The sequence below is a fragment of the Nelumbo nucifera genome, chromosome 1 (assembly GCF_055504915.1).
Source record: "Nelumbo nucifera cultivar China Antique chromosome 1, China Antique-T2T, whole genome shotgun sequence".
In the NCBI taxonomy this organism is placed as follows: domain Eukaryota; kingdom Viridiplantae; phylum Streptophyta; class Magnoliopsida; order Proteales; family Nelumbonaceae; genus Nelumbo; species Nelumbo nucifera.
The window spans coordinates 55,976,857-56,003,896 of NC_142649.1; the positions used below are offsets into that span (position 1 = coordinate 55,976,857).

The window sequence follows — 27,040 nt, forward strand, 5'->3', positions numbered from 1 at the left end:
ATAAATAGAAAATTATGGGCATTTTAGTAGCCATTAAAGTAGGCATTAAAGTTGCAATAAAATAACTTTTATGCCCTTTATCAAACAAACAAAAAAAAATAGAGGTAATTTTAATCCAAAATATCTTCCACTGCATCCACACATTTATATATAATATAAATATATTTACCATCACATTCAATCAATCAGATCTTTTGTTGCATGGAGCAGTAAAAGCATCATAGGTTTTGCCAAAATTAAAAACAAACAATTTCATATCAACTTTTGAAACTAGTTTATATTAAAATAAACCCTAAATAGGAGAGATTTCAATACATGTATTTTAAATCGATTTAACCAAATCAATATTTCTAAGAACCAGGAAACCTGAAAACTGCTTGGCTGCAAATGTCAGATTCCGGTGGTTAGACTTCCGGTCTAAATGTGAAAGCACTAAATATTAGTAAGCAAGGTTTTTAAAATTGAACCGGACAGGGAACCATTTTGGGGTCCATTTCCCGGGTTGAACGATCTGACCATCCAGTCCGAATGAATGGCTTGCTCTGATAGAAAAAATAAAAAATAATTAAAAATTAAAAAAAAAAAAACAAAAACAAAAACAGCCAAAAAACATTGTCCAGATTGACAGTTCAACCGCTCGGGTCAGCGATTCACTACCCAAATCAACGGTTTTGAGTAAAACGAAACCAATCCCGATTTCTCCAGTCTAACTGTCCAGTCCAGTCCGGTTTTAAAAACCATGTTAGTAAGTAGTCTATTATAACATATTTATCCTATCCTGACCTAACACGCCCCAAACACATGAAGCAAGTCTAGACATGGCCGATTGACATCAGGGTATCTCTGCGACCTCTGATAAATTGACATTAAGGTATTGTTTGGACTGATGAAAAATAAGAGACAAACAGAACAGAAAGTTGAGGGAAAGATTTTAAGAAAATCAAATACAGCCTAATATTAAAAGCTAACACACTGATCCAGTGACCTTTCCGGCTTTATTAGGACCACTCTTGGACTCAAACTCATATTCTCACACTTTGATTCAAGATTTTATCATTACACCAACTAATGGCCCTTCATCATTTGGGCCATGTAGAAGGTAACTAAATACGCCAACACAAACAACTAGACCAATTAGCCCTTTACTTCTCAAACCAAGAAAAGAGAGAGCTAGAGAGAACTTGGATTGAAGGTGCAATATGAACGTCTTCCATGATGTTGCGCGTTCCATGCCATGTTTTTTAAAACCGACCCGGAGACCGAAACGGTCAGGGGTCCGATTACCGGATAGAACGGTCAGTCTATTTTAACAAAAAAATATAAAAAAAATTAAAAACGGTCAAAATGGTTCGAACGGTTAACCACCCAGGTTAGTGGTTTGCTGACCAAAATCAACGGTTTTTGAAAAAATTCCAGTTTTGGGAAAAACCAAAACCGGTCACCTGACTGGTTCCCAGTTTTTCTGGGCCAACCATTCGATCCAGTCTAGTTTTGAAAACCATGTTCCATGCACACATAGGTCATGAGCAAAAATGCTTGATGTGTTCATTTGACTGCTCAAACCTGGAAATCAAAGGAAAATTGCTTGCTCTTGCTAAGGATCGTACCACAGAAGACTTAAGAACACTAGTTTCAATCCTTATAAGCTAGAAGTTCTGGACGAAACCCAACAGCCTCGTGGGTTAAAATTCGAAGGCCCCATTTGTTTTTCGGTAAGTTATTTATCCAGGTAAATACACTTACCCGAGTAAGTGTTTCCTGTGAAATAAAAGAACATGAGAGATGGGTATCAGTTACCCACTTACCCAGAAAAATAAATTTTCTCTGATCCCCACACAAATCTGAAAAAGAACATAGATTTCTTGGTTGACCAACTCCCCCCCCTCAAAATCCAAAAAACAAACACCCCCTGAGTACAAAATATTTAAATCATCCGAATATATATTGGAGCTAGATATAAATTGGCTCAACTCATAAATCAAACCTGAATTGTTTTCTTGTTGTAAGTTCCAGAAACAAATTAGAACTATATGATTTGAAAACAAATTTTTCTTAAAACAATGACATGGAAAACATGTTCTTGGTTTGGTTTGTGTTTTTTTTTTGTTTCTAAAACTGAAACCAAAAACATTTTCTTAAATTACTGGTTTGAAAAGCATGTTTTTTAACAATACTATATATCCCATACAATATTGTTTTCCAACTTTTGTCTTGATGGTTTCAAAAACATGAATTGTTTATTGAAACAAAACCAACTTGTTTTTTACTTCTCAAAACAAAAATACAATTCAACAATATATTTTAATTTTTCTTTATTGCCTTATTGGTATAGCAATTTTAAAAAGTAAAAATAAAAAAAAAATGAAAACAAAAACATTCACCTTGTAAAATATCCCCCAATTTTGTTATCAATCCAGCTATCGACTCTCCAATTATGTTAATTTATGGCCCCCTAAATCCAGTGCAAACTCCATATTAATTCCTTTAAATATCTCCATTTATTTGAAATCTGAATTCAAATGAACTCCTTACTCCTTAGTATAATTTTCTTTGGTAATCAACTCATTACTATAATTAATGTTGCCATATTTCTCTATTAATTAATTATTAATTCCACAAATCCCTCAATTACTCATTTGAATTCAAATTAATCCCCCCCCCCCCTCAAATCCTATAATTAAATTTAGATTTAAAATTTTAGTATAAAAACTTGTATAAAATTTTAAATTTCAAATTACACCCACTTCAATATGAAAGATGAGCATCTCACCAGTGCATATTTTAATTCATTTTCCATTTCTAACTGTTTACTGAAGTGTACTATTCATATCTCACATAAATAAACCATTAAAATGTATGTTATATGTTATGTTTTCATACCTCTTTTGTAGTCTATCAAGCCTTGAATTTCGTTTTACTGATATTTTTAAGATTTATACAAGTTTCAATTTCTAGTGTATCCATGTGTATAAGCAAATTCCGATGAGTCTCTTGAAATCACCTCTCCAACACTTTTAACCCTGGGCAGAAGACACAGAATCAAGCATGTACAAAACCCTAACTGATGCATCAAAACCTATTCAACTAAGATATTGTCTAAAAATCTGCCAAAACAATGAGCTCTTTCCTCAAAAAAACAGTAAACGCCATTTGTAACTATAGCAGTTCAACTTTACAAAATAAAGGGGAAATTTTCATTAAAAAAAACATATTAAAAGACCCAGCAAAGAAAGAATTATCATGTTAACCACCAAGTCTGCCTGAAAAGGAAAGAATTCTCTTCTAGTTCTAGTACTGATGCTCCTCAGTAATTACCATTTCCTCCTGTACCGACACAGACATACCCAAGCTTGAATCTTGAACCTGATTTTCTTCTCCATCTTTCAGTTCCTTCTGAACTTCATTCTGAACATTACCTTGCATCTGATTCTCGTTTGCATCCTCGTCTACCTGATTCTCGTCTCTATCCTTCTGATCCATCTCCTGAAGCTGATCCGCATTTCCATCCTTCTCTACCTGATTATCATCTCCATCCTTCTGATCGTTCTGAACCTGATTCTCATTTCCATCCTTCTGTACCTGACTCTCATCTCCATCCTTGTAATCATTCTGAACTTGATTCTTTCCATCCTGCACCTGACTCTCATCTTCATCCTTGTGATCACTCTGAACTTGATTCTTTCCATCCTGCACCTGATTCTCATCTCCATCCTTGTGATCACTCTGAACTTCATTCTCGTTTCCATCCTGTACCTGAGTCTCATCTCCATCCTTGTGATCATTCTGAGTTTGATTCTCGTTTCCATCCTGCACCTGATTCTCATCTCCATCGTTATCTTTGTTCTGAATTTGATTCTCATATGCATCCTTCTGTACCAGATTCTCGTTTCCATCCTTCTGTGTCTGATTCTCATGACCATCTTTCTGATCATTCTGCACTTGATTCTCATTTCCATCCTTATGTACCTGATCTGCATCTCCATCCCTCTCATCACCCTGCAGCTCAAAACAATCTTCCTCAGCTAAAATCCCTGGGGCTGCATTAGAAGATTCAGTGCCATTAACAGCTCCTGAAGATGCCTCTATTTCCATTTCTTTGTCCGCAGAATTTCCGTCCTCCGAACCTGTTTCACCAGAATTGCTATCACCCTCAACAATATGAGGGGAGTCAACTTCCTCTCCTGTTTTCAGGTCTCCTTCCTCCATTGTTACCTCTGGCACAGCACCTCTTTGCTGGATTGGAACCGCATTACCAATAATTTGGCCTGTCCTCAGTCTTTCCCTGTATTCTTCCATCTCGCTTCTGTACCTTTCTTTATCCTTAACACCTCTCTCCTGATAAACCTGACTCCCACAAATGGAACAAAGAAAAGAGTAGGATTTGGTTCAACGATGTGTAATTCCTAAAATAAAAGTGTGAAATTCCATATTAATGCATAAAGAAATTCATAGCAAATAAGCTGTGGTGTTTCTCTTACAGCTTTCTCTGTCTCTGTCAGTTTGCTCCATAGATCACCAATCATTTTACTGATCTCTCTATCCTTTCCAGGGTGAAGTGGTTTCAGTCTTGCATGCTGCTCAGCAAAGAAGAAATTGTAACCACTTCTGTTAGGCTTTGGGTGCGCTGGATCTCGCTTTCTCATCTCAGATTTCTTCCGACGCCGTCGCCGGCGTGGTGCTGCAGTATCTTTACCAATACAGTTATCAAAAAAGTTGGCATAGCGTGGCATTTGGCCATCTTGGGGGTCTGTAGTATGGTAAAGAACACCTCGTAATTTCTCTGTGCCAACTGTAACTGTGACAAGATAGCCATGTTCAAATTTCCCATCAATGACTCCAACCACCGGACAACCCACTGCTGATGACGGAGTTGCTGGAAACACAATAATAAATTAAATAAAACCTTCAAATTAGTAAGAAAATATTCCATAAATGTAAAACAAATGTTGAAATCTAGAGAACCAACTTAACGACTAGTATTTTTTAAGAAAAATGATGCCACTCAGCTGCACTCTCAAAAGGGAATAAAATTAACCAACAACCAAACTTATTTTCACCTGTCTAGTTCAGATGTGTAGTGATTAAGCAGGACTAGGAGTTGTATATGAAAAATTGAAGGGATCCAAATTAAATGACGAAGATGCTGAATAGGATCGTCCAAAGGAAGAGTATTACAGTATTTTTTTCAAAAAAAGTTACCATTCCCAATGTCCAAAACATAGCCCCCCCCTCCTTTTTTTTTATTTTTGCGGGAAACAATACAAGAGAGAGAGAGAGAAACCTACTTCTCCGCCGCTTGTGAGTTTCTGCTGCTTGTGCTTCTGATGATGCCATTACTGGTTCAAATGATCCTTGAGCTGAAACTTGTGAGGGAGATGAAATATGCACAGACGCTGCAAAATGTATCCTTGTTATAGTTGCAAGGTTAATCTAAAACTTCTTTTAGTTTCAATTCTTGTCAAGTAAACATAATCTATTACACTCACAAAAGTTTGTTATTTTATGAACTCACCAACAGGAGAGGTCCAACCTTTGGCACGAAAGAAGTAGATTTGTTCATAGTGATGAAGCAAGGAAACATAGTACTTGCGCAAGACAAAAGACGCATTTGTAGCTGTAGAGGGAAAATTGAATACAGCAGTTACATCCTTCCATCTCCTCTCTTTAATGATCTGCACAAGGGAGAAAAGAAAATATGAAACAAGGCATCTGTTTTTTGGGTAGGCAAAACAAGGCAAGTCCATCCTATGAAAAATACCATGCAAGAAACGCGATCCAATTTTCATTTGACACTAATATGGTCCCTAATACAAACTTAAATTCGTATAGATAGCATTTATAACTAGTATACTCCTTTATATCAAGAGATAATGTTAATATTTATTCCTTCTACAGCTAAAAAATATATAATTATCGGTTAAAAATACCGTGCAAGAAACGCGATCCAATTTTCATTTGACACTTAAATGGTCCCTAATACAAACTTAAATTCATATAGATAGCATTTATAACTAGTATACTCCTTTATATCAAGAGATAATGTTAATATTTATTCCTTCTACAGCTAAAAAATATATAATTATCGGTTAATTTAGGCCTTCTTTCTGATACCAACACATATATTCATAGGTAAGTTGCAATGGTGATACAAGGGAGGCTTATATTTCCTTCTAATAAGAGACTCAAACCTCAATGAATTCTTCTTAGAAAACCATTTTTCACCTGCTAAAAATAGTGCTACAGTTGGCATTGACACATGAAAAAGGACACTTTCTGACATTCATTTACTCATTTAATAGGTAGGAGTCATGACATGACAGCAGGTAGAGTAAAAATTTTTTGAAAGACAGGTAATATGAAATTCACATCATTTTTTAGCCAATCAATATTGTTGCTCTGCATTCATGCAAGGGGAATTCGTATCAAAGAGGGAAAGTTACTACATAGCAAGTGTAGGGTTGAATTCAAACAATGTAATGAAACCTTGCCTGGACTAGATGGTCTGACCTTTGAACCATTACTCAGAAAGAGTGCTTATAACTCATTGTTGACCTGGACAGTTGAACCATTCAACCCATCACCCGAAAAGAAAATCAGTTTGGTTTAATCAAGCTTAAACCCCTAAAATTCCAGGGGAAAAAAACATTGACAGATTGACTTGGTCAAGGACAATCAACCAGGGTGATTAAACAACTAAATTGTTCAAACCAATCACCAGGTGACAGTTCAATTATGTCCTATAATTTTGAAAGCTTCTAAAGTCTTTATCGTCTAACCGTTCAACCTAGATGGTTGAACCATCAAAGTGACACCCAGAGGAGAAAACAGTTTGAACTCCAAGCCAATTTTTAAAACACTGCTCAGAAGAGAATTAGAAGTCCTATAAATCCTGGTCACTAGATCCTCAAAAATCATTATAACCGATTGAGAACCATCTAAATCCATTACATGTTTTCCCAAACCTAACAATTCACTAAAGCTATTAGTTAAAAAGAATACCACCATAGTAATTAAATCCTACAATAAAGAAAGAGAACAATATAGTAACTAAAATACATGGCAGCAATCAAGTAGGGCTGCAAATGGATCTTTTGGAATCAAATGGGACTTGGATCAGATTTGAACTACTTGAATCCTAGATTTGTAATCAAGCCAGTATCCAACAGGTCATCCTTCCCTTCTTTTTGAATGAAAGTTACCTTTTCAAAAAAAATCAATTTGACAAAGCAACTGTAATATTCAAATTTCATTAGCTTCTCTGGATTTAAGATGAAGTTGCTAAAAATGGGAAAATGAAACATGGATCTACACAAACACATGTAAAAAAGATCATCACCCAATGTTTCCATGTTGGTCCCAGCCATCTGGGGTCTTGGGAGGGGTATATTGGGTATGGTCCTAACCTTTGGCATTTTTTTCGCACAAAGTGTTCGTCTCAGACTAGAACCCAAGTTCTCACACATGCCAGACCAAGATTTCACCATTACACCAAGTAATGGCCCCTCTACACAAACATGTGAAATCATAATCAAAAATCAAAAGGATCAAAAATAGATGAGTATAAGAAATAAGAAAATACAATCAATATAGTTCTCACAAAAAATAATAGGAAAGAAACACAACAAGAAAAGATCCCTAACAACAATGACTATCCAGATCACCACAACCTAAATGACCCAAATCACAAAAAAGAACAAGAAAAATAGAAACAAACCAATGTATATGAAGTGACCATTTATCAGAAATCAACCTAGGAATTGGTCAATCTGTTCAAGCAATAGGCAAAGCATCCATTTATCCAAAAAGAAGAAAAAGGTAAAAGAAAGAAAGGGAAAAACATGCTGGAGGAACTGATCAATCTGTGCTAAGATCCAAAAAAAAAAAAAACAGATGCACATTAAGTGACTATTTAGTAGGAATCAGCCTGGGAATCGGTTGTACAGTTCAAACAATGGAGAAACGGCCATTTACTAAGAAAAAAGGAAAAACAAGAAAGAGAAAGAGAAGCTCACAAGGAAGGCCTGATTGACTCCAACTTTGGATCTTCAAACTCATAACTTATTGCAGGCTTCAATCCAGGTTTATGGTTGACATTTACTCAGTTGAGCTATTCATTCAGCCACCAAACAACAGTAGGGTTTCTAGTGTAGCATTGAGACATATGAGTAGGGATATCTCCATCTTTAGGCTTTAGATTAAGCCAAATTACCATTTATGACGTACTTTTCATGCAATAAGTAGGGGTGATCATTTCTAGCTTGACCAGGCCCAGACTGGAAATTTCCAGGCTTGCGACTAGGCTTTGTGTCCAGGCCCAGGCCCACAATACATATAATACATATAATATATATATATATATAACACATTATTTAGAATATTGTATATTAGATAAAGCATAGCATTTATTCTATGCATATATTAGTTTATGTATATTTAATAAAACGCAAGTCATATAGGCCCAGAACCTAGCCCAGTGTGCAAGATGGGCCCAGGCCCAGGCTAGAGCCCTTAGCATAGGTGCTAAGCCTGACCCAGTCCACCTCATGATTACTCCTAGTAATAAGAAACGTTATTAGATCTTTAATCATCCTCATTTGCTAAGGAAAGAAAACTAAAGAGTAGCTTATTAAAAATAGCAGCCATCTTCCTTACTTAAGAATGTGAAGGGCATGTAAAACCCTCTTCCTTTTTCTATACCAATAAACATGGGGATTTCTTGAATCCTAAAAGAAGGCTATTAAAAATATTAAAAAAATTGTTCTAACTAAATCCTATATCAAAGGTTGGTGGGTCTTCCAAACTAAATCTTAATCATCTTCCTTATCAAAATCCTAAATCTTAATTGTCTTCCCCTCTTAACCACAATTAAATTGTATGGTAAAGTCACCAAATCCAAGATATGTGATTTATTTCCCTTCTTAGGTATCTCACATCCTAGAATGATTCTACACAGCCCATTGGATAATTCCAGATTCTTTCTTACCTTTCTCTCTCTATCTTCATTGTAACTCTATAAATAATTGCTATAGCCTTTGACAGCTCATAAACTCTACATTAAAGACATTAATTCAACATCCCTATTGGGCTGAGATGTGATCCAGACCAATAAAAAATAGTAAAAATATTTCAGATTATAGAGAGAATGTAGAAGAAAAAGGGAGAATGAAGAAGAAGGGAGAAAGGAGTTCGATAATCTCCTCTTTCTCCCCCCTCTAATATTTTATTAATCCTACTAAGATTACATAAATTACAAGTCTGCCCTTAAGTGGGCGTCCACCTCATCAACATACTAAACATAAAGAGAATTAAAGGCCCATTAAGAACAAATAACAGGAACTAATCAATAAGATTGAAATGGGCTACGGCCCATTCAGCCCAGTCTCTCTATACTCCCCCTCAAGCTGAACATAGATATCAATCATGCCCAACATGCTTATATAGTGAACTAGTTTTCCTTTAGAAACACCTTTTGTCAAAACATCAGCCAACTGTTTTTCAGAAGCAATAAATGGCAAATAGACTTCTCCTGAAGCAACTCTCTCCTATATAAAGTGCCTATCAACTTCTATGTGTTTAGTTATGTCATGCTGAACAGAATTATGTGCAATGTTGATAGTGGCCTACTTGTTACAATATAACATCATTGGCCTCTCACAATCTATACCCAATTCTTCTAAAAGTGATCTCAACCACAAAAGTTCCGAATCTCCATGTGCCATTGCCATGTACTTTGCTTCAACCGATGATCTAGTCACTACAGACTACTTCTTACTCCTCAATGATACAATGTTCCCTGCCACCATAGCACAGTAACCTAAAGTGGACCTCCTATCATCAATACATCCAGCCCAATCAGCATTAGTGTATGCTTCAAGCGTCATGTGTCCATGCTTAGCAAATAAGATACCTTTCCCTGGAGTTCCTTTTAGGTAACACAAAACCCTCTTTTTTTGATGAATGATAATAAATTTATTAATTCAGAAGCAGATTTAGAGTGAGTTCATACAACATCCCAGGGAGATGCGCGAGCTGCAACCCCTCCTTGAATCTTACAAGTAAACTAGGAAAGAAAAGCAAGAATCACAACTGAGCCCAAAACAATTCTTCCCTATTTACCCCTTGCTTAGCTAACACATCTGACAAAGTATTTGCTGATCTCCCCACCCACTGTACAGTGACCAACATATTCCTTGTCAACCAACTAAATTTCTTCATTTCATTCTTGTTAAGCCACATAGCCTCTTCAGGATTTTTCAACCAACCCACCACCACTTTGGAATCCCCCTCGATTGTTAGGCGTTGTACCCTCAGCTGGTTTGCAAATTGCACCCCTTGTACAATAGCTAAAAGTTCTGCCCAGATGGAGTCCCCAATTCCCAAGGGACCTTAGTAGAGCAACAAAATCTCTCCCTTCTCATTTCTCAAAGCACCCCCCATTCCGGATAATCCTGGATTACCCATGCTACTTCCATCAAAGTTCAACTTCAGTGAGCCTTCGGATGGAGGAGACCAGCTTGTAATTGATTTGTCCTTTAGAGATGAACGCCTCGCTACTGCTGACCAATTTCTCCAAAGGTCATTAAAGGAGAATTGATAAAAGATTTCCAAGGTCTTCAGCCAAGGTATTGCCCTATTTAACAAACAGTCTTTCAATTCCTAACTGCTCCTTTCCTTTTCTTGAAAAATTCTAATATTCCTTTCCTCCCAAAGAATCCAAATCAAGGCAGCACGATCACATCTCCACATAATTCTCCCTATTGTTGTAGGCCAATAAAAGGTAGAATGGTTGAAGAGCATGTGAACTTCTGCTGGTAGACTCCAACTACTCCTAAACAACGAAAGTAGCCATGCCCAAAGCTCACGGTGAGGATTGTTACCACCTATTAACACAAAACCCTCTTAGCAACTGCTAAATGCGCATCTCTAAGAGAATGGAAAAATTGGCTAATTACACTAACTACTTGGGAAATATCTAGTCGAGTCATGCAAAGATATAATAACTTCCCAACTAGTCTCTAAAACACGCCCCTATCAGTCAAAAGTTCACCATCAGTAGCTAATAGCTTATGATTTAGGTCTATAGGAGTGGAAGCTAGTCGAGCACCCAGTTTGCCAGTCTCTACAAGAAGATCAAGAACATACTTACACTGAGAAATGAAGATACCATCCTTAGACCTGGCAACTTCAATTCCCAAGAAATATCTGAGTTCACCCAAATCTTTAATCTCAAACTCAGTGTTAAGAAATCTTTTGAGATGAGTAACTTATTGAGTATTATTACCAATAACCACAATATCATCAACATAGACAATCAGAAGGGTCACTAAGGAATCTCTCCTCTTAACAAACAGGATATGAACAGACTGAGTCTGTGTACCTAAAAGTAACAAGGGAAGTCCGAAATCTGTCAAACTAAGCTCTAGGAGATTGCTTAAGGCCATAAAGGGACTTTTTCAGTTTACAGACTTTCCCTTGCATCTCCTTCCCATACACCCCTTGAGGTAAAGAAAACATTTTTAACATCGAATTGATGAAGTGGCCAATCAAAAGTAGCAGCTAAAGATAGCAAAACTCAAACTGAAGTCATTTTGGCCACTGGGGCAAAAGTCTCAATGTAATCAATACCATACATCTGAGTGTATCCTTTAGCAACCAAATGGGCCACAAATCTTTCGATGGTACCATCTAAATGATACTTGATAGTGAACACCCACTTACAGCCAGCTAGTTCCTTTTCCCTCGAGCAAATCCACAATTTCCCAAGTATTGTTCTTATGCAAAACATCTAATTCAGTCGTCATAGCATCCCTCCATTCTGGTTTGGATAAGGCTTCTAGGACAGATCTAGGAGTCACAAGTGTGTAAACAAAGGCAAGAAAAGAATAGTAGGAAGGGAAAAGAAGGTTGTAGGATAGGTGTTTGGAAATGCAATGAGTTGTACATTTTTGTTTGCCTTTGTGAAGAGCATTAGTGAGATCAAGGTCAGAGAAGGTATCAGAAGTGGTAGAAGGGGGCTGACCTGTTACCTCAGTAGTGATGGGAGGTGCAAGAGGCTCATCTGAAAGTGTGGAAACAACTTGCACATCCCTGAGTCTATCTCTAGTACTACCTTTGAACAATAAGATGGGAAGAAAATGTGGGAGGATGAGTAGGAAGGGGAGCAAGAACATGAGAAGAAGACCCAATAGAAGACTCAATGAGAGGAGACTCAATAGAAGACTCGATGGGGATTGGAAGAGGGACAAATGGAAACATCGCAAACAACTCCTCTGAATGCTCCCCCTCAAGAGAAGTACCAAAGAAAGGAACAGACTTAGCAAATGTGACAACTCCGAAAACAAAGCGAGTGCCACAAACTGGATCAAAACAGCAATACCCCTTTTGTGTGGAGAAATATCCCAAGAAGACACACTTATGTCTCTAATGACTATGAATATGAACATAACAAGTGCACCCAAATACTCGGAGAGAGAGAGAAGAGATCCTCATTTGGAAATAGAAGGTTAAAGGGGGTTTTAAAACCCAGAACTCGGAAAGGCGTCTGGTTTATCATGTAGCTGTAAGGGCAACATCCCCCCAAAACTTAACATGAACATGAGAAGCAAAAAGAAGGCTCCTTGCAACCTCAACGACAAGTCGGTTCTTCCTTTCCACCACTCCATTTTATTGTGGAGTGTAGGAACAAGAACTTTAATGAATAACTCCAAAGGTATCAAAGTAGGAGGAAAGGCTCTTCTCAAAATATTCCTTTGCATTATCATATCGGAATATTTTGATCCAAGTATTAAGCTGGGTAAGAATAAGTTCATGAAATTTTTGTACAATATTGGGCAGTTCATCCCGAGATCATAGTTTTCAAGGCGCCAAGGCAAGGCTAGATGACAGGGGGGCACCTTGTCGCCTAGTCACCTAGTCAAGTGCCTAAGCGATGGATTCTTTTAAGTAAAAACATGTATCCTAGGGTGGTTTGCTAGGTTCCATAATCATATTTCCTTAATATTCATAATTTTCATATGAAAAGTACAAACTTCATGCTAAAGTATAGAAGATCAAAAAATATAGGGGCTAAACCCCTATTTCTGTTATAGGAAAAGAAGAAAAGAAAAGGTGTAAGAAGAAGAAAAAGAAATTAGTATATACACACACAAAATTAGTAAAGGAAAAGAAGAAAATGAGTTGATTGGACAACACTTTATGTTCTTTCTTATTGGTTCAGGTTTTGAAATCTGAGGGTTCAATACAGCATTTAGTAATGTTTGTGTTGATTAAACCTAACAAATAAGAAAATAGTAAAAAGAAATTACTATATAAACACACAAAATGAATATTTTAGTTTAAAAATGTCTATTTTATAATTATAACCTCAAAAAATTAAGAATTAAAGGTTTTTATAACACGCTATAGAAAACTGCTTGGCAATTAAGCGAGGTGAGCCTCCAAGGGCACCTTCTCGCCTAGGTGTTGCCTTGACAACTATGCCTGAGATCTCATAAGATAAATCCAGGTGTAACGAGAAAATTCATCAATGAAAAGAATGAAATACTTGTAACCCCCCATAGCAGATAAATGATATGGCCCCCATACATCAGAGTACACAATATGGAAAGGAGAAACTGACCTTTAATTACTCAATGAAAAAGATTGTCTACAATGTTTTGCAAGTTCACATGACCCACAATGAAGAGTCGATAGGGATATTCCCTTAAACATTTCTGAAAACAAAATGACTTAAAACTAAAAAAGACAAATGACCAAATCTCAAATGACATAACATGACTCTATGAACTGACTCTAGACTTGTTCATCGGTTGGGCTTTGGGCCCAATTTTACACTGTCTTGGGCTCAGGCTTCGGGTTGGGCCCATTAGAATTTTGACAAAAACCAAGCCTGAGCCCGGCTCATGAACAGGTCTAACTAACTCTAATGAGAGACCCCAAAGCTACTCCACTAGGTGGTCTAGGACTTTGATCAAAGATATCCAACAAATATATTCCATTCGCCTCATGGCCACTCCCAATCGTCCTCTGAGTTTTCAAGTCCTAAAAAACATAACGAGTAGGAAAGAAGGTTACACTACAATTCATTAATTTAATTAAGATACTAACAGATAAAAGGTTAGTGTTAAGTTTGGGAACATGAAGGACAGAGGACAAAAACAAGGGAATCAGAGGGTCTAATATTCCCTTTACCAGAGATGGGAGCAAGAGACCCATCAACAAGGGAAATCTGATCTCTACCAAAGAGGAACTAGTATGAACAAAAAAGGTTAGATATGTTGGTCATATGGTCTGATGCACCAGAATCTATAATCCAAGGAATTCTACAATTAACTAAGGCTATAGTATGATTTGCAAAAGCACGAATATCTGAATGGACAAATGCGGATGAACAGGTGTTGCCTAAGGAGGAAGCTGCAACAGTAATCTCTAAGTGATTAATTTACCTCCCATATCTCTAAAATTCTGCCTTCACAGCTGCTAACTGCTCCACAACAGATTTTTCTTCACTTTCTCTATTTCCACCTTCAGGAGCTATAGCAACACTTGCATTCTTAGGCTTTCCATATTGCCACCTTTCTTAAAGTTGTTGTTCTGAAACCTATCTGGAATATCTAGATGAAGTTTCCAACAAGTATCATAAGTATGTTTCGGTTTCTTGCAGTATTCACATATCACCTCTTTCTTTTTAGTTAGCTCCTTTGGTTTTATTGCAGCATGTGCAAAATGTTCTAGAGGTGGTCGACCCTGTAGCTATACTTATCGCCTGCTCTCTTCACTCCTCGCCATAGAATATGCCTAAGCAAGTGTTACTTTATCCTTAACCAAAATATTCTATCTCGTAATATCAAATTCAGGGTTGTCCTGTAAGAAACTCAAATACCCTGTTTCTTTCCACAAATTTCCTGAATGTCTCTGCATCCTAAGTGCTTTCCCATACAACTGCTTCCATAACATCAATCTCCTACCATAGTGACTTCAACATTGAGTAGTAGACAACTACACTCTTCTCCCCATGTTTCAAATTTTTCACATCATTCTTCAGTTTGTAGTCCCTTACAACATTCAATTTCTGAGAATATGTTTCTGTAACACCACCCCAAATCTCCTTGGCTGATGTCATCCAAAAATAATGTTGACTTATGTGGGGCTGCATAGAATTTGCCAACCATCCAATAACTGTGCATTTATCTTGCATCCATTTCTCATATGTAGGATCAGTCTCTTCCAATTTCTCCTTACTACCCGCGAGAAACCCTATTTACCTCTACTACAGGCATGAATCTTTATAGATTGTGCCCAAGCTAAATAATATGTTCCATCAAGTTTGGTTGTAGTCACTCCTGTCAAAATGGAATCTACGGAACCAACCCCCGACACCAGGATCTGCTTCATCTCACTTTCAGATTGCTCCATGGATCAAACGAAAATCAAAAAACAAGGTTTTCAAGCTTTATAGACCTAACTAAGGTCAAACCAACACTTAAAAATCCCAAAACTAAGGTTCGACTGTACCTGGCCTCCGGGGAGAAAGAGAGAAGAAGTAGTCGCTCCAACCAGAGCTTCACAAACCTCTTCCAACTGCAACTGCCAACTTTTGGAGATCAAAAGGAACCCTCCAAGCCTTGAGCACCACACCTAAATAGTCTCTTTAACCTATAACTGGAAACTCTCTAGCCAACTAGGGTAAAATCAACAGCCCCACTTTCTTGGCAATCTACAGTCAAATTTTAAGTCTACAAACCCTCTACCAACTAGGCATACAAGTTCTCTGAATAATCAACAACTTATCTCTCCATACACTCTTCTAATCAAAAGGTGTATGGGAAAAGAAAAGATAAAAATAAAAGGGAGAAGGAAGACCTGCTCTGATACCAAGATGTGATTCAGACCAATAAAAATAGTAAAAATATTTCAGATTATAACAAAAGAGGAAGAGAAGAAGAAGAAGACAACAAGAAGAAGGGAGAATGGAGAAGGGAGAAAGGAGTTCGATAATCTCCTCTCTCTCCTCTAATCTTTTATTAATCTTACTAAGATTACATAAATTACAAGTCTGCCCTTAAGTGGGCATCCACCTCATCAACATATTTAGAAAACATAGAGAATAAAAGGCCCATAAAGAAAAGACCCATTAAGAACAAATAACAGGAAGAACTAATCAATAAGATAGAAATGGGCTAGGGCCCATTCAGCCCAATCTCTCTACAGGCTGAAACTGATCAATGTATGTGTTCTTTTATTTTAATTGAAACTAAAATTCCTTGTTTGAATCATTTTTGTCCTTTTTTGTGCCAAACCATCAGTAATTACTTTCAGAATTGGAAACCCTTGTTATTTTCATTGAAACTAAAAGTTCCTTCTCACTACTTCAACCCATCATTCAAAATATCTCTACAAAGTTTCACCAGAAAATTCCATCTCTACACTTAGTTTTTTATTTTCTATTTTCCATCGTCGAACAGAGAATATGCAATCTTTAGCGATTTGACCCAGGATTATTCCAACCTAAGGAGATCTTTCTTAGTCCTTAAACCTTCCCTAAACCCCATTCTAGCATACCAATATCTTCATAGACTCACCCTTGCACTATAGACATCATACGTCACTTGGTTATTAGAGAAACCATGAGCCAATCCTACACAATTGTTATTAGAGAAGGTGACCCTATATCAACAGCATTGTTAATATAAAAAAACTATGTTTCCTTCAACAAGCAAGTAAATTTTTACGCTATATAAGAGGCAACATGCATCTTCATCAAGATTTGCATTTCTATACAACACAACAAGACAAGCTATAGTGCAAGTTGTACTCCCATGGGCTACCACTTGGTGCAACGGCAAATCCTCAGGCAAACAAGCTTGAGGCCATTAGTTTGAACCACCTCGTGCCAAAAAAAAAAACAAATTTAGGTTTGTATCAAATCCACCCATCTCAAGATTCTGCATTAAATATTGGCCTTTTTTTTATAAATTCTACATCTGAACTATGATATAAATATCCAGTACTTTACTTAAAAAGGACATCAAACTTATTTTTGATAGAAAAGAAGGAAAGAAACTTCATCTTAAATATGATGTATGCAAGACAAAATGTGATCATATATAGAAAATGAATACAAACAACATTAAATTCCTTACACATGTAATCCACCATAGAAATCACGAACAAGATCAGAATAAGCATGAGAAGTAAAACAACAAGATGTAGATTGTTCAATCTCACTTGTTCAATGCCACCGCGTGAAGTCACTTCCACAAAGAGCCGATGCAAGTCTAGCTCCTTTCCTCCTATAGTTGGTATCCTAGTAATATATATGCCAAGAGGAAAAAAAGGAATATTAATAGCAGAAATGAGAAAACCAAGAGTCACAGACATGTCATATCATAAGAAGAGGGGATCCTAGATAATAGAATGCCCACAGAAAACATTAAGTATTAATAGTAGAAAAGAGGTATGAGTGACAAATATGTCATTTTCATGAGAAAGGTAAGGATAGTTCATTAAAAGGGTAAAAAGACCCTAAAAGCAATACAGTAAGACACTGTAAAAACATATCTAAGAGTCACACATACACCATATCATAAGCAAGTATACCCAAAGGGAAACAGCATTTTCTTCTGTCATGGCAACACTTAGACAAAATTAAGATTATATTCAACTTTAGTTAGTTACATCAAGCATTATATACCCAAAGGCAGAAAAAGAATTTCCTAATTGCCACCAAAACCAACCATATTGAGAGTTGAGACAAAATATTTATAAAACATCTATGTTCAATGGCCCATCTTCTTCTTCTTCTCGATAGACCAACATTGAAAGGGATATATTTAAGATAAATATCAATAGAAAGATGGACTTTCTTCTTATTTCTTAATAGGGAGAGATGAAGTAAATGAAGTATCTACGTATTCTTCTAATGTGTACGATGTGAAATGAGAGAAAGAGGGGCTTTTTCCTAACAAGTAAATGGCATTTTGGGTTTGATTAGTTACAAAGGTGAGAAAGGAAATGTTGAAAAATAATGTAAATGAGCAAGGTGCCAACCAGCGGGTTGGTAAGGTCTCCTATTGGTTGTAGTGAAGACTTGGGATCGAATCCCACCTGCACTTGGGTTAAGGGATGGTCTCTTCTCAATTCTTTCCACCACTAGATTCCAAAAACTAACCAATCAGGTGTTTATTACCTAGAGGTAACCCTAAATATCTTAATGGCCACTCCCCACCATTCTCTCACCTTTTCATTCCAAATGAATAAATCACATATTTTCAAATCTAAAGGAGTAGGGCCTCCTATAGTACTCTGCTGAAATGGGCAAATAGGCCAATGATTAGAAGTAATCCTAAGCAAAGTACTCCTCAAACTCAAGAGGCCGCTTTATCCCAATCTTGAAGATTTGACCATGTTAACCTAGTTTGTCCCAAAGGAATTCCTCTCAACTCAAAGGCATCAATAAAATCATTAAATTTCCTCATGATAGTACCCTTTGCCTTGCATTATTTGACTCGTTAACAAATCTGATCACATTAAAGTCTCCTCCTAAACACCAAAGCCATCCCAAAGCTCTGTTACATCTACAAGCTCTTCCCACATCAAATATCTCTCCCTAAGAGTTTGGCCCATTCAAACCCATCTTCAACACTCTTCAACTTTACAGATACTGCAAAATTCCTTACCAACACTTTAATGCAATGTATTCTTTCCTTTTCCACACTATTATTATACCTCCCAAAGCTCCCCAGGACAAGGCAACCAATTTGCTTCTTATACAAGGAGAGTTGTGTCATGTTAGCAGTCGGCATTAAAAATTTTGCCAAACTCTTATGATCATGGATCCTGAATTATCTTTTCGTTCTCATAACAATGGATATGGCACTTAATAGAATGGAATTGTGAAACAAGATTCATGTAGTCGACCCCATATGGTCAAGACAAGAGGCTTAGATGATGAGGAGGATGATAAGATTAGCTTATTTTGTTTCTCTTTGGTTCTCAATCAATTGTTCCAACTGATAATCAATGTCTGCTTCAACATTCTTAACCCCTACAAAGAAAGAAAATCAAGTGGATATGTACAAGATCATCAGGTATTTGGAGTTTGGTCTATTTGAGAGGAGAGGTAAGCTAGAACTTTCTTGTTAAAATTACTTACTGTATACATTGATGAGTTTCATACTAAGGTGGCCCATCAGCTTCTCACAAGTGAAGATTTTACAAGTTTCCCACTAAATGATATTATGACAAAAAGGCATGAGGCTTCTACAGATTCATTAAAAAACAAACTCACATCATCACATTGGGATTTGCCTTCTCAAAGGACCATCAAATTGAAATTCATAGTTGTTCACTTGTTCTCTTGGAAATCTAGAAAATTCAAGAGTTAGGAATGTTTCAGAAATTCAAACTAGGAGGTACTTTATCATTTACTCAGGATCTTTTGGAGTTAGGAATTGGGTACTCATGTTCCATTGGGTTTTCAGAATTTTGAGGTGGAAGGAGATCCTCAAGTTATTACCAAGTGGATGAATAATGAAGCCTCACCAAATGCTATTTATCAAAAAAAAGCTTCAGTAAATGACACTTCATTAGAGAGGCTAAAACATCTTATTCATTAGTCAAAAGATTGGCAAGTGATCTTGCTGACAGAATAGCTAGGTCAGGGATGGGCAAAATAGATCTACATTGGCTAAGGCCTGTTTCCATAGAAAATGGGCTGGCAAGGCATATGAAGGTTCAAGTTTATTGGGATATCTTAATTGAAGACTGGTTAGAGACTTCTATAGGTCCCTTTACATTTCTCTTGCAACTTCCTGAAATATATTTCATTTATCATGATGATTAATTAATAAGTGATTTTGTTATTGATCAAAAAGAAATGTTTCCTTTATTTCAACATGAATGATAAATTTATAAAAGTTGATACTTTATTAAAAGGTTCAAGTTTATTGGGATATCTTAATTGAAGACTGGTTAGAGACTCCTATAGGTCCCTTTACATTTCTCTTGCAACTTCCTGATATATTTCATTTATCATGATGATTAATTAATAAGTGATTTTGTTATTGATCAAAAAGAAATGTTTCCTTTATCTCAACATGAATGATAAATTTATAAAAGTTGATACTTTATTAAAAGGCCATTACTCAATGTTGGTCCTAGATATTTGGGGTCTTAGGACAGGTAAACTGGATATGGACCTAACATTTGGTCCTTTTTTCCACAAAAAGGTCATTCTCTCACTCAAACTCACATTCTCACACTTGTCAACCAAAGACTTACCATCCATTAAAATGCTTTATCATTTATCCTTCTATCAAAGAATACTTGATAATTTGTTATAATTAATATTATATGCTTAGGAACCATTTGATAATGGCATAAGGGGCTGAATTAAATGCCGTATTGCTTTGTGTTTTAGCCGGTAAAATAATTAAATAATAAAATATTCAAGGGTATTGCTGATCAAAAAAAAGTTCAAGGGTATCATAGTCAGCACAACTTTTCGGGCATTAAGGAGCTCATCCTTAATAACCAGTTCACTAAAAGAGAAAGCAAAAACTATTCACATACTTTTCAAGGCATCTAGGCGATTATGGGCAACATGGAGGCCTAATCACCTAGTCACCTTGGCGGGTGCCTAGGCAACGCCTAGGCGATAAGAATTACATTATATAAAGAACTAACTTCTCACTAGTTCCCTAGTGAAAAGTGGAAAATCACCACATCTAAAAGAGACAAATTTTTTACATATATTAATTTCATTATTTTCAAAAATAATACTACTGTAATAAGTATTTGATAGAGCTTCATATAAATTAGCAGCTAAAGAAGGTTAGTAACTTTATATGATAAATATTCAAGACTGATTGCAAGTAAAATATTAAAAACAAGGACGGAATTTATGTTTTATTTAATTAGAGAGAGAATAGAAAAAAAGAACCTCTTTATACTTCTTTCTTTTTTCTTTCTTTCCTTCTTTTTCTCTTCTCATAACCCTTTGATCTTTTAAATTTCAATAGTAAAACATTAAAACAAAGTATAATTCTTATATATAGCATATATTAAAATGGATTAACACACATACATTAAATACTAGAATTAGTGTCAATGTTTCTCAAATTATGGGGCTACATTAAGTACTAACCTTACTTAAATTGTAGAGGGGCCATAAATTTATTTTCTTTCTTTTTTGGGGGGGGATGCATAGAGTACTTGTAGAATTTGGGGTGCCATGGTGGAAGGGGATTCTTTCAAACCAAACTACCACCAAAGCTTTGTTCATGCTTATACCACAAGGCTAGTAATAAAATGAACAAGGATCATATATTTCTAAATCCAAGGTAACTTTAATGGTCTTACTGAACAAATTACAACAATAAAAACCTACCACATTTGACCTCTCATTTTCTACAAAGTAAAGAGAATCACTTCTTGAACAAAATTTCTTTGCGTGATAAACAGCCTAAGAGTACAAATTACCAGAAAGTCATGGTATCGAAAGAGCTTTGACCAATCAAAGCACCCCGTGAATTTTGATGAATACCACCTGATTGGTCACCCCCTTATGATACCGGTTGATTGTCTGTAAGTTTTTCCGACATCATGTCTTTCCAATATCATAATCAAACCCATTTTTATTTGTAGCAGGTTGTATAAATTATTACCTAGATTTCAACCAACCAAAGAGTTTATTAGAATTATGGTGATTATCCTCATAAACTAATGAAATGCTTGATTGGCTTTCCAAGTTACAGGATTTTCAAGGCTTTGTGCCTTTACCGCCTACAGTACTTGTTAGAAACTTAAAATAAGAGTTAAATGCAAGATGGTCATGACCAGAACAATATCAAGATGTGGAAATCAGAATAATAGCAAATGAATAGCTTGATGCATTCTTTATGTGACCAGTATTTGGATCGTCTCTTTTGAATAATTTAAGGAAATGAAATGACATCAGGAATGGCATAAATTTCCCAATGCATGATCATCGGGCATTATTGACAGCTTAAGCATCTGTATCATTACAAATGGCATAAATTGGACCTTCGGGTGTTATAGGCAGCTTAAGGGTCTGCATCACTCACAGGCACGCTAGAGAAGTTTCAACATGGTAATGACAAATGAAATCAAGAGATGGTAGCCTCCAGCTTATAACTCCCCATACCTCAGTTGAGAGGACAACGTACAATGCATATAAATATGCATGTAGATGTATAGAAAAATAAAAAGAATGTTCATGGTCTGGATCAATACTGTGATACTGTGACATCTAACAGGTCTTTTATGAAGAAGAGGAAAAAAAGATAAAGAAAAGAGTGAATCCAGCCAAGATTAACTTTGATACTGTGATACTGTGTATCCCAACTTTTATGATCAAACAAAACATTCCATTAAGATATTAAAAAAATCACAATTACAACCAAGATTAACTTTGATACCTTAAATAATTTATTACCATGATAATAAATTAAGAACAAGATTGATATCCCATACGTGGGCTACCATGATTCTCTTAAATGTAGGTTTTTCTTTTATTTTGTATCGACAGGGAAGAGGGTATAAACTTAATTCAAAAGAGAAAAGATCATCCAGATCTCCTAGTAAGTGGTTATGTGATAATGACTGAAGTTACTCAAATGAATGATTAATTCCTTTGTCTTTTAGGCAATGTTTGGTTTGAAGGAAAAGGTAGGGAAAGGAAGGGAAAGGTATCAAAACCAATACAAGGTTTGTAGAGGTTTCCTTACCTTTCCTTTCCTTTCCCTACTTTTTCCTTCAAATCAAATATAGCCTTAGTGAACAAAATAATTAAATAATAAAAACATTCAAGGGTATAGTAATTTATTGAGTTCCATCTTCAACCATTAAGAAGCCCACAACCACCATAAAAACTTTTTCACTAAAAGGCAACGCAATAAGCTTTTCATTCAGACATTTCAGCTGTTAGCAAGCGGCTGCTCAGAGGGAGAAAACACATGCAAATGTTGCATAAGTGTAGGTTGTTTGTTTCTTATATAACAGTAACTAACCAGCAGTGATTCAAGTAATTAGATAAGGATTCCTTAAATTTTTTTAATTCATCATCAGCCTTAACTTTTTAGTTTAGAGAATACCTATTGTGAAGCTAATTAAGGACTAATCCTTCTCAAACTGCATGGGCAGGCATGTCAAGAACTTGAAGGAGACTCATGAGGAACAACCCCCCCCCAAAAAAAAAAAAAACCCAAGCCCGCTGGTTCTGCCCTGCATATAAACCAGCAGGCCAGTAAGCTCCATACATTTCAAACACAATGGAATCCTTTTTTTTATGCATGTGAATATCCCACCCCACACCCCTGGCAGTGAATCCATATTTTTTAATAATGGCCAAAATGCACCTATAAAAGCTTCCATGTTTCACTTTATCCAATTACTAACAAAATCTTTTCCAAAGCAAAACTTCTCTACATGAAGAACAAAGTTAGATGCTTTCATTTGGTACTAAGCTGAATCAAGCCATGACCTAGAGCCTCCAATAAAAAACAGTATTTATTGCGTGTCTATCCCTAAAAGCTCATAATGCACTTAAAAGATCTTAAACAAGACTTATTGGCAATTGAAGGGAAAAAGCATGACATTCATGTTAGCAGTACAGCAAGTTGTGGTAATCAGAAAGACCCCATAAGAATAGCTAGAGACATCCTTTATGCAACCAAATATTTGGCTTCTCTGCTGCCCCTTTTCAGTTATTGAAGGAAATAACCTACATTGAGGGAATGGAATGTATCTTCCAATGCAAGACCCTGAGCCTATGGTGTTACTGACAGTTTAAGGGTCTGCATCATTCACAGGCACTAGTCTATACATTATACTTCTTCATACCTCAGTCCAGAAAACAACATAATTAAATACAGCTACTGGCTGAGTATGGAGAATCAACAGTGACATATCTATAAAGTTCTGTATATGCAAAAAAGGAAGAAATAGAAGAAAAAAGTTAATCCAACTCATTTATGTCTAATTAAATACAGTATCCATCTTTTAAACAAGGAGAGATTCCTCTAAAATCTTATCCCTACAACCAACATTAACTACTGGGCCCTCTGGACCCTGATTCTGATTTGTTAAGTCCGTTGCACATGTAAACAGAACAGAAGAAAGAAGAAGTTTACAACTAAACCAAAATCCAAATATAGCATTTGTGCTTGACAAAAAAAAAAGAAAGAAAGAAAGAAAGAAAGAAGAACATTAAATTTGCACGATGGAAAGTAACCCAAGATAAATCAGCCTCACATGAATTTGGTTTCCATAGCAGCATGAAGCTTCTGTAGAGTATCCATGAAGAGCGTTGGATTAGCTACAACATCCTGATACTTTGCAAGAGCTGGGGGATAAAGGTGGAAGTTTGGTGGCGCTTCTCTTATTGGTAATGGGCTGTCGTAATATGTAGATGGGGAAACCGCTGTTAACTCCCTCTTACCACCCACACGTTCCTCTGCCTCTCTACCCCGTTCAACCATAACTCAAAACCACGTTACTTCCAAATAGACAAATAGACAATCCTCTGAATGCTTGTCGTTGCTGTCATTCCATAAACAAAACAGCCACTCAATAAATAAATACCACAATATAGCTAAAAGCAGAAGAAACAAAACAAAACCCATCAACAACGTTGAAATGCAGCCGCATTGGATTGCATGCAAAACCAGAAGAACAAAAAACCAGCAAACAATACACAGAGAATAAGAAACATAACCGCCATACCCACCAGCATGCAAGGCCCAGTCGCCCAGAAACAGAGTTAAAAAGAGAGAAGAGAAACAAACCCATAAATGTTTAAAGAAGATAACTTAGAAACATCGAAAGCATTTATATTTTATTCGGTCATTAATCATAGAAAATAAAAATGAAAAAAAAAAATAACAGGCATTGCATGAAAATGTGCTAATTATTTTGAATATATATTCTAAATAACGCCAAGGGAATACCCCGACGAATAGCTGGAAAAGAACCCAGATGACTCCCTGTGACCAGGTAGAGAGATGCAAAACCCAAGAAATCTCTATTATACGGCAAAGCTGGCAAAGCAGCCATGAATCACCCCTTAGAGTACTAAACATGAATGCCCTTCAACCCTTCACACAGAGTCCAGAGAGAGACCCTTCAGGTCCTTTACTCCATAGACCATTAGGGGGGTCTTGAGTCTCTTGACAAATGAAAAGATAACACCACAAGCAAGCGAAGACCACTCAACAGGGCTACAATACGAGGGGCTCTATTGCCCTCCCTGCCCAACCAGTGACTGACATACAGAGACATGACATTAACTTTGTGTATTATTTTACATATGACAAAGTCCCCTCCTCTATTCCCCCTGACACTGTTCAATCGAAAACTGTGTTTAACTTTAAAACAAACATCCAAAATAAGATATAACAACAGCTTATTTTAATGGATTTTCAGACCCCCTTCCCTCCTCCTTTATACATTTTTACCTTGATGACAGCACAACCAACCATGACCACTCCACCACCAGACCACCTCCTGAAATTTCAAATCAGACTGTCCTTCTTCTTTCATGGAAGACAAAGAACCCAATAAATTATTTCATTTTCGTTTCCTTATATCTCTTCCTAATCTTTAACCCATAATGCTATTTCAAACAAATGGAAATATAAGAAGCCCAAACGAAAAAAATAAAATAAATAATTTCTTTTCTTTCTTTCCCACATAGAAGCTTACAGAGAGAGAAAATAAATTCTTCTTAAATCTTAAAAAAGATAAATAAACAGAACCCACCTCAAAGAATGCTTTTTTTTTATTCAAACAAGAGCAAATGCCAAATGAGACGTATACACACTAACCCTTAAAAACTCATTAAAGAATCCTTTTCTGGGTTGGTCTCTTTTTTTTTTTTTTTTGTTATATTGATTTGATGTTCACGAAGATGATGAACGAACAAATATCAGCCCTAAAAAACAAAAATCCATATAAATCAAAAAAAAAAAAGAATGAATGAAACAAAAGGCAATAATAATGAAAATTATTAAGATTATGTGGTAAATGGGGTGGATGGCGTGATATTAGCAAAACGTGTCGTATTGACTCCCGGTGTAAACGGCACATCTCTCACATTAAAGGATAAGAACCGACTTGAGGTAGACGTGGTTGCATAACAGCAGCTGGTGGAGTTAATACTGCATTTATCATTTTAGACTAAGTCTCCTATTACTCTCTCTGGCTCTCTCTCTCTCACCCACCAACCAACCCAAGTTACAAGACTCCTCCCTTACCAGCTTTTAGGGTTTGAGTTTTTTTTGGGGTTTTGATCCTTGACCAACCAACCCCATTTGATAATATTTAATACATGCTATTGTTATACACCCACCAGTCACCACTGATCAATACCCCCGTTTAATTAATATTGTTTATTATTGATGGTTGTTGTTTGTTATTTTTAGGGTTTCTATGTATCTCTGTCTATCTTCGTTGCCTAGTTACAGAGGTCTCTTGGTAGGGTCTACTAACGGCATTTGTTGTAGTACACTTTTGTTGCCAGTTTGGTACACTTCTTTTGACGTTTCAGTGGAACTAGGGTTTGGACCTTGGTGGAGCCCATTAGAAGATCTCCTCCACCTATGAGACTTGAATTGGACCTGTTGTGGTGGACCCACTGTTTTTTTCATGCTCTTTGCTGGATTTTCTTCAACAGTTCTTCTGGGCCTACTTCCATCCATTTGTGCTTTTTGTGGATGAATCAATCTTTTCTAGTTTGGCCTTTTGGTATGTGTAAAAAGCAGATTTGCTTGACAGCCCATGAATCTTGTAGATGGCAGAGGAAAGGGTTCCGATCTAAATCCCATTTTATTCCCCCATCATGCATTAGCCATCTGTCTAGCTTTTTGTCCATGTCAGGCCCATTCTTTTGTTGATTTGGTCCTCTTTCTCTCACTCTTCTTGAATTTCCATGTAAAATGGACAAAAATGAATTCCTACTTTTTTTGCACTTTTGACTCTATTTGCTTGTAGTACAAATTTGAATCAGATACAAACTTTGCAC

At 36.3% G+C, this 27,040-nt stretch overlaps 1 protein-coding gene across 5 annotated transcripts; it reads right to left on the reverse strand.

The window, feature by feature from the left end:
* Positions 1-3,062: 3,062 nt before the first annotated feature.
* LOC104586000 (uncharacterized) lies at positions 3,063-26,245 on the reverse strand. Of its 5 annotated transcripts, none has more exons than XM_088896847.1 (7): positions 26,114-26,245; positions 24,274-24,561; positions 17,227-17,305; positions 5,513-5,672; positions 5,286-5,393; positions 4,479-4,873; positions 3,063-4,344 (listed from the first exon to the last, which is right to left on the reverse strand). In XM_088896847.1, exons 2-7 carry the CDS (start codon positions 24,498-24,500, stop codon positions 3,289-3,291), a joined length of 2,025 nt encoding a protein of 674 aa, XP_088752973.1. In that variant the 5' UTR covers positions 24,501-24,561; positions 26,114-26,245; the 3' UTR covers positions 3,063-3,288. The 5 variants fall into 5 exon arrangements, with proteins under 5 accessions (XP_088752973.1, XP_088752972.1, XP_010241378.1 ...); XM_088896846.1 differs by lacking the exon at positions 26,114-26,245 and adding an exon at positions 25,780-26,063; XM_010243076.3 differs by lacking the exon at positions 26,114-26,245 and adding an exon at positions 25,476-25,724.
* Positions 26,246-27,040: the final 795 nt, after the last annotated feature.

Excerpts from the sequence above, each read along its gene's own strand:
- LOC104586000 (XM_088896847.1), bottom strand. The coding sequence starts at position 24,500 with ATGGTTGAACGGGGTAGAGAGGCAGAGGAACGTGTGGGTGGTAAGAGG. Across the intron at positions 17,306-24,273 it reads GCTATGGAAACCAAATTCAT|GATACCAACTATAGGAGGAA; the intron begins GTGAGGCTGATT and ends ATATATTACTAG. Across the intron at positions 5,394-5,512 it reads AGGTTGGACCTCTCCTGTTG|CGTCTGTGCATATTTCATCT; the intron begins GTGAGTTCATAA and ends TACATTTTGCAG.